Source organism: Triticum aestivum, chromosome 4B (genome assembly GCF_018294505.1).
Source record: "Triticum aestivum cultivar Chinese Spring chromosome 4B, IWGSC CS RefSeq v2.1, whole genome shotgun sequence".
NCBI classification, from domain to species: Eukaryota; Viridiplantae; Streptophyta; class Magnoliopsida; order Poales; family Poaceae; genus Triticum; species Triticum aestivum.
The window spans coordinates 375,546,551-375,555,145 of NC_057804.1; the positions used below are offsets into that span (position 1 = coordinate 375,546,551).

An 8,595-nucleotide genomic window follows, 5' to 3' on the forward strand; every position below is an offset into this window, starting at 1 on the left:
GATGTTGGTTGGTTGTCCTGGTTGTTATGTCTTGATAGCCTGCTTATAATAAAATAATTGAGTATTGAAGTTTAACTTGGTGGACCAAATTAAACGGATTTGGTCAAAAGAAAAATTAGTGAGTTTAGTTTAGAGGGTCGATTAGAAACGGCCTCTTTTTAAAGTAGTGAATACACTTTCCTAAATGATACTTGATCGTGTAGTCCTCTAAATTATAGTAACCGGAAGAGATGCTCTAAGGATTCAAAATTCCTATGAAAATCCTTCATATCAAAGGTTCACGCTGTGTACAGTTCATAAAGAGTGCTAGCTTTTACTGATCCATAACTCTTAGTGTAGACCGAATGCTTGGTGCATATTCCTTTTCTGTCGTTTATGTGAAGCTGCAGGGCATTTCCAGCGGCGGCCGTATCCCGTCCCCGCCACACAAATCAAAAGGAGCCAAGCCCTTCCCGGCCGGGGCGGCGAGCCATGTGGGACACAAGTCCTAGACGCACGAATCGAGAGCGTCGACAGCAAACTTTGTCCGCGATCGGGAGGTCAGTGTCAGCTAGTACTACTAGCATCACCATCGTCGGCGCGTGTGAACTGCAATAAGCAACAACCAACAGCAGCATATGATGTATCGGTCGGAGTGGAGTGGAGATGGAGTATAGAGTAACATTTGCTTGGTGGAAGAAGCGGGAACGGAACCACACAAGGGGTGGAGGCCTCAGAAGAGCATTCTGATGTAGAGCACCATCCACCCGGCCACGGAGAAGACGGCGCAAACGTACATCCAGAAGAGCACCGCCGCCGACTCCTCCCCGCACCCGCGCAGATTAGCGACGGCCCCTGCTCGAATCCAACGTACAGAGCTTCGTTACTCATGCATGATTTAACCTGGTGTATGCATCCATCCACGCGTGGCGGTTTAATTTGGTTGAGTTGGGTCGGGGACATGAATTTTGAATTGTTGTACCGGAGAGCACCGAGGTGGGCATGGAGTGCTGCAGGAGGAGGACGAACTTGAACATGGTGTCGCCCCTCGGGATGAACCCCAGCCTGTCCGCCAGGGCGACCATGCACATCCCCGCCGGTGGGACCAGCACCAGCCGCCCGATGATGATCGCCGCCGTCGTCCTCAGTCCCAGCTTCTTGCTGCCCGCACTCGGACCTGCATCGATTCGAATCAACAACACACATAGCATACGCTTTTCTGAGGCATATCTTTATCTTGTACTCGTAGTAATCATTCACGTTCGCTGATAACTGAGGTTACATGATGCATGCATGCATGCATGCAGGAGAGCACAGCGGAGCTAACCATCGACGAGATTGCCTCCGAGGGCGAGCAAGATGCATGGGATCATTGCCCCCCTGCAGGAAGGCAGCAGACCAGATTGTCTGTAAGGCACACTAGGAGATTTGTGTATACTGCCACTGCAATATGAAACTGTACCCAAGAATGATGCAGGCATCAGTAAAGAAGAACAAGGGGGCGTGGTTAGTCAGGACCAAGTGCTTGAGGGATGGCGTTGCTCCAATGGAAATGCCCAGTGCCTGACCAAACATGTTGACAAACGTTGAATCACAACGGTGGATGGAAAGGGCAGCCAGTGCAGAGTCTCGGTGTGAGCAGAATCAAACGAGCATTGTACTATTACAGTATTAATTACTCACCGAGGCAATCACAGGAGGTTGAAACACTCGCTTCAGCTTAAATTTCTGAACAAAGATGTGCAGAATTTGCAGTGCCTGTCCAGTTTACAGGGCTTCAGAAAACCATTCATCGACATCTCGGAACAAGTTGTAATGACACAACTTCGGAAGAAAGAAAAACATCTTACTTTTGAGCACTTGGGAGCTTGTTCAGACGCACGCGAGGTTAGCAGGGGAACTTGTTCAGGTGCAGCAGCCAGGGCTGGGGGAGGGGGCTTCTCCACCCTGCTTCCATCGAAGGTTTCACCAGGCGGCGGCGCAAGCATCTGAAACACGTAGCTGTACAAGATGATCGCCCCGACCTGGCGACCAAGGAGACATGAGATCACAGCTCACAAACTCATCACAAGAGATAAAACGGAAACATATATATATGCTGTACCCATTGCCCAAAAGAGACGTATGCGTTGCCGTCCTGCCTGCATTTCTCAGGGTCGCCAAACGGGTTTGATGGGTCTCGACAGAGAGCGGCGATGAGGACAAGAGGCATGTTTCCATTGTTACCTGCATGCATGCACGCACACACCCATCACAAGCTCAGGACCCACGTACCAAACCATGCATCCATGCTGAATTGCTGGCAGAATACGGCTTGCCTATGGCGATGTGGACAACGGTGAACTTGAAATATGGACGTGGCGGCTGTACAATGAACGCCACAAGAAGGCCTACTAGAGAACCAGACACTGTCCCCAGAACAATATTTAAAGGAATGTACCACCTGCACAGTGTTGGAGATTAGTACTATATATATTTTCGTCTCCATTTTTGCTCAGTGTTTTGAGGGAGGAAAATCTATAAGAGTATCCACATTTCAGAGTATTCCAATTCGACCTAGCGTATTTTTTTGTGCTAATTAGAGCTAGAGCTTACTGATACTTACCAGTCTAAGAGTTTCTGCACTGTAATTGCTCGTCCAAGCTGAGTGAATATAAGGCACGGAAGTAGTAGGGAAAATACTAGCTGGAAACAACAATCGGATATACAATTAAAACATGAAGAATACATATATTTATACATATGAGAATGTCAGGACTGAGCCGTAGGTAGCGACACAACTGTACTATATGAGACGCAATGAGTTCGTACCTACAGATATTATTCACATGAACCAATGCTACTTTTCAAGCTCGATATCAAGAAGGCTTTCGACACGGTGAGATGGAATTTTTTGATGGATCTTTTGAGACATCATGGCTTTCCGAGCCGCTTTCGAGGCTGGGTGTCGGCCCTTCTGTCCTCAGCATCATCGAGAGTGCTGATCAATGGAGTCATCGGGGATCCTATCAAGCATGGCCGGGGCCTGAGGCAAGGAGACCCCCTCTCACCGCTTCTCTTCGTCCTTGCCATCGACCCACTTCACCACATCCTTGCTAAAGCGACGAGTCAAGGCCAGCTGCACCCTATTCTAGCCAGGACCGAAACCCTTTGTGCGTCTCTCTATGCGGATGATGCTGCCATCTTCGTGAAGCCAATAAAAGAAGACATTCAGTTCTTAGCATCCACCCTTGCTAATTTTGGTGAGGTCACCGGTCTAGTCACTAACTGCGCCAAGAGCCATGTGGCACCCATTCGCTGCGATGATCTTGCCCTCGATGATATCCTCATGTCCTTCCCTGCCATCCAAACTACCTTCCCTATGAGATACCTTGGGCTGCCCCTATCGGCCAGGAGACTTCGGAGAATCCACTTTCAACATTTGGAAGACAAGGTGGCTGAAAAACTCACTCCTTGGCTTGGCAGACATGTTGCGTCGCCGGATCGCATTGTTCTTGTCAAGGCGGTCCTCACTGCTATAGCAATCTACCACCTCACTCCTCTGGATCTGCCAGTCGAGGTCATCAAGGCAATTGACAATATTAGACACGCTTATCTTTGGGCGGGATGTGAAAAGGTCACCGGCGGGAAATGCAAAATTAATTGGGAGACAGTGTGCAAGCCCAAGTTATATGGTGGATTGGGCGTCCTCAACTTGCAAAAGTTTGCTACCGCTCTCCGCTTGCGATGGCTTTGGTTTGAGTGGGCTGACCCCACTAAACCTTGGATTGGCATGGGCACGCCATGCACTGACGATGATAGAAATCTTTTTGCGGCTGCCACTCGTGTTACCATTGGTGATGGTCATCGGGCCACCTTCTGGGAATCACCTTGGGTGGACGGTATTCGCCCCAAGGATATTGCTCCAAAGATCTTTGATCTCTCCAGGAAGAAAAGAAGCTCCGTTCGCTCGAGTCTCACAGACAACGCTTGGGTCCGCAACATTGATACCTCTCAGGGCCTCACTTTTGAGCATATTGAGCAATTCGCCACCCTTTGGGAGAAGCTCTCCAATGTCATTCTAACCCCTGGAGTTGATGATGCAATTTTTTGGAAGTTCACTAAAGATGGGGTATACTCCGCGTCTTCTGCATACAATGCTCAGTTTGAGGGTCACATCGCCTTTGCCATGATCACTACCGTTTGGAAAGCTTGCCCCCCCCCCCCTCAAAGTGCAAATTTTTCGCTTGGTTGATTATTCATAATAGAGTGTGGACCGCCGATAGATTGCAGCGTCGGGGATGGCCGAATTGCAACCTTTGCCCTCTTTGCAAGTAGGTTCAGGAGACCGCGGCTCACCTCCTCTTCCAGTGTCGGTTCACAGTGAGAGTGTGGACGGAGATCAAGACTTGGCTTGGCCTCCACGACATTGATCCGTCAGATTGGAGACTCGTGCCCTCGGTGGAAGTTTGTTGGGACATGGTTGCTCACAAAAGGGGCCACTCACGCATGGTTCGTAGCACTTTGATGATGCTTGTTGCGTGGGAAATTTGAACGAACGCAACGCGAGGGTTTTCTGCAACACCGCCGCCCCTACTACCGTTGTCATTACCAAGATTAAAGATGAGGCCTCTATTTGGGCTCGTGCGGGTGCGAAGTATTTGTGTAATATTATGCCGCGAGAGTGATCTATACTCTCCCGCTTGGCGGAACTATGTCTAATTTTTTTCTTAATTAATGAAAATGGTAAATCTTTTGCCTTGTTTCAAAAAATATATATATATAAGGTGTCATCTATGTGTAATAGTATATTATTGTGATTGGCCAAGTACGTAGGGCCTATTTATCCTCCTTGAAAAACAGATAACGTATGTAGTTTGCCCATACATAATTTTGTGCTACATATAGATTTTCGAAGCCATCGATAGAAGTCTAGTCCATTGAGAATAATTTGAGGTGAACGTTCTCTGAAAGACCAGACGCGCCTGGGTGGAATTTGCTCACCCCGTTGAGAAGCTTGCGGCCGTTGGCGTCGAGGATGCCGATGTACCTGGTGGCCATGAGGAAGCCCATGAAGCACAATGTGAACACCTTGGCGATCGGCAGCACCGCAAACTTCATCGACGTCAGGATCGACTCCCCGGTGCCGCCGCTCACCATCGCCTCCATCAGCGACATCTCCATCATGTATGCGCCACCACGTCGACGGTGAATCGGCAGCGAGGTAGCCAAGAGCAATGCAAGAACGCATGCATGCACGCGCGCAGTTGATCAAACGCCGAGTTTAATTTACCTCCCGTTTCCTCGGCGGCCGTGCTTCTCTGGATCTCAATCGGTGAATTCGGGAGTGCGCGGCTGTTGGTGGTCGACGTGGGGGTCCTAGGCCGATGCGCCCGGGCGCTGCGGAGATGCATGGCGGGGAGCGGAGCGGAGTAGAGCGCGAGCATGTGACGGGTCCTTCAATATTGCCGCTGTCTCGCGGCATTGCACTAACTTTGGGGGCTCAATCCTAACCGTATGATCAAAGTACTTGCTCCTATATAGGTAAAATCGTGTCTGTCATAGCTTGCCATAGAAACTAGTTAAGACTTGTTAAACATTTAACGATTTAAAAGTAATATAAAAAGTATGAAATAAATAGGAGAGCCTTATTCTAATATAATAAGATGATTCAACGGTGTAATTGTAAAAATATGCATTTATGTGTCCTCAACAAAAAAACAAGCATTTCAGCTCACTGTAGGATCAATATATATTAAAAATTTTGTTCTTTTTTGTCCAGGACACGTGCAGTCATGTTTTTTCAATCTCTCCGCTGGATCATGTTATATTATAGGTGTGTTGGTTCAGTATTTTTTTTAGGATTTTTGAGAACTTTTACACCGTCGAAAACCTTAACTAGTTCTGTGGCAAGCTATTGTAGAAAATCCTACTCTCTCTCTCTCTCTCACACACACACACACATATAACTGAAATAAATATTCAATTACATAAGTGACTATACAGATCATTCCCATACACCTCAATAAACAATTGCATGCATTCTAAACTAGGAGGAACGATCGTCTAGGGATGTGAGAGCAATGCACGTGCGGCAGGACACGAGCACAGCGCGCCGCGGCTGCCTCAACCGCGAGCAACCACACGCATAGAGCAGTTGAACACGCAGGGAATGATCGTCTATAAGCCGGCCGCTACATAGAGAGCGGCCGTGTACTACTACCTCCGTCTTGGTCTATTAGTTTCCTTTATATTTTGTGGCATATTTTGACATTAAACTTATCCAACAAAATGTTAATGCATGTTATAAAAATTATATAATTAGAAACTTGTCCAAATACGAATCCAACGATATAATCTTTGGCGACATGTATTCGTATTTTATTAGTTAAATCTCTATTCAAAATTTAGCACAAAAATACATAGACAACTTATAAACCAGGATGAGGGTAGTAGGTAATTTAATCACAAATATTTTTTATTAACGTATGTGTACGTGTCCTTTCATCCCCCTCTCACACGTCTTGTCACCATGCTGCCGCAAACGGCTTCGAGCGCTAGCTTGAGCAGCGCGCGGGGGCGTCCTTTTGGCGTGAGCCCTTTCCCGCGCAACCGCGCAGGTTCCTGCGCGAGCTTCTGATAACCCACAAGTATAGGGGATCGCAACAGTTTTCGAGGGTAGATTATTCAACCCAAATTTATAGATTCGACACAAGGGGAGCCAAAGAATATTTGAAGGTATTAGCAGTTGAGTTGTCAATTCAACCCCACCTGAAGATTAATTATCTGCAGTAAAATGATTAATAGCACAGTAATATGATAGTTTTGATGATAGCAGCAGTAGCAAAGGTAACGGTACCAGTGATAACAATGATTTTGTAGCGGCAACGATAGTAGTAGCAATAGTAGTAACTTAGCAAGAACAATATAAGGTAAATCCGTAGGCATTGGATCTGTGACTCGTTGGATGATATTCATCATGAGACAGTTATAACCTAGGGTGATACGACACTAGCTCCAGTTCATAAATATAATGTAGGCTTGTATTCCGTGAATAGTCATACGTGCTTATGGAAAGAACTTGCATGACATCTTTTGTCCTATCTTCCCGTGGCAGCAGGGTCCTATTGGAAACTAAGGGATATTAAAGACTCCTTTTAATAGAGAATCAGAACAAAGCATTAATACATGATGAATACATGAACTCCTCAAACTACGATCATCACCGGGAGTGGTCCCGACTGTTGTCACTCCGGGGTTGCCGGATCATAACACGTAGTAGGTGACTATAACTTGCAAGATCGGATCTAGAACATGCATATAATGGTGATAACATAAACGGTTCAGATCTAAAATCATGGCACCGAGCCCAAAGTGACAAGCATTAAGCATGGCACAATCATAGGAACATCAATCTCATAACATAGTGGATACTAGGGATCAGGCACTAACAAAACTAACTCGATTACATGATGAATCTCATCCAACTCCTCACCGACCAGCGAGCCTACGAAGGAATTACTCACTCCTAGTGGGGAACATCATGGAATAGACGATGGAGATGTGTTGGTGATGACGAAGGTCGAAGATCCCCCTCTCCAGAGCCCCAAACGGACTCCAGATGTGGCCTCCTAATGATGAATAGGAGACGGCGGTGGCTCCATCTCGTGAAACGCGATAATTCCTTCTCCCTGATTTTTCTGGAATAATGTGATTTTATAGCGTTGGTTTTAGGGTCATCAGGGCCACTAGGCGGGGACAACCCACCGGGGCGCGCAGGGGGGGGGGCAGGCATGACCTGGTGGGCTGTGCCCACCCAGGTGCCCTCCTTAGGTGCCTCTTGGCTCCAGAAATTCTCTTTATTGATATAAAAAATCCTCGCAAAGTTTCGTTCCATTCCAAGAACTTTTATTTCTGCACAAAAACAACACCATGGTAGTTCTGCTGAAAACAGAGTCAGTCCGAGGTTAGTTTCATTCAAATCATGCAAACTAGAGTCCAAAACAAGAGGAAAAGCGTTAGGAAAAGTAGATACGACGGAGACATATCAACTCCCCCAAGCTTAAACCTTTGCTTGTCCTCAAGCAATTCAGTTGATAAATTGAAAGTGAAAAAGAAAAACTTCTACGAACTCTTTTGCTCTTGTTTCATAAATAAGCTTAAACAGTACCCGGTGAGGGAGTCCTGTATTAGGGGGTGTCCGGATAGCCGAACTATCACCGTTAGCCGGACTCCTGGAATATGAAGATACAAGATTGAAGACTTCGTCCCGTGTCCGGATGGGACTTTCCTTGGCGTGGAAGGCAAGCTTGGCGATACGGATAGGTAGATCTCCTACCATTATAACCGACTCTGTGTAACCCTAACCCTCTTCGGTGCCTATATAAACCGGAGGGTTTTAGTCCGTAGGACGAACAACAATCATACCATAGGCTAACTTCTAGGGTTTAGCCTCTCTGATCTCGTGGTAGATCTACTCTTGTACTACCCATATCATCAATATTAATCAAACAGGAGTAGGGTTTTACCTCCATCGAGAGGGCCCGAACTTGGGTAAAAACATCGTGTCCCTTGTCTCCTGTTACCATCCGCCTAGACGCACAGTTCGGGACCCCCTACCCGAGATCCACCGGTTTT

General features: G+C 46.9%; 1 protein-coding gene across 1 annotated transcript; it reads right to left on the reverse strand.

Moving 5' to 3' along the window:
• Positions 1-223: 223 nt before the first annotated feature.
• On the reverse strand, positions 224-5,380 carry LOC123094849 (protein PIN-LIKES 6). Its single transcript, XM_044516732.1, has 10 exons — positions 4,963-5,380; positions 2,585-2,664; positions 2,298-2,422; positions 2,084-2,205; positions 1,830-2,003; positions 1,663-1,737; positions 1,442-1,542; positions 1,307-1,359; positions 962-1,156; positions 224-834 (listed from the first exon to the last, which is right to left on the reverse strand). The coding sequence occupies exons 1-10, from the start codon at positions 5,143-5,145 to the stop codon at positions 713-715; spliced, it is 1,230 nt and encodes a 409-aa protein (XP_044372667.1). The 5' UTR covers positions 5,146-5,380; the 3' UTR covers positions 224-712.
• Positions 5,381-8,595: the final 3,215 nt, after the last annotated feature.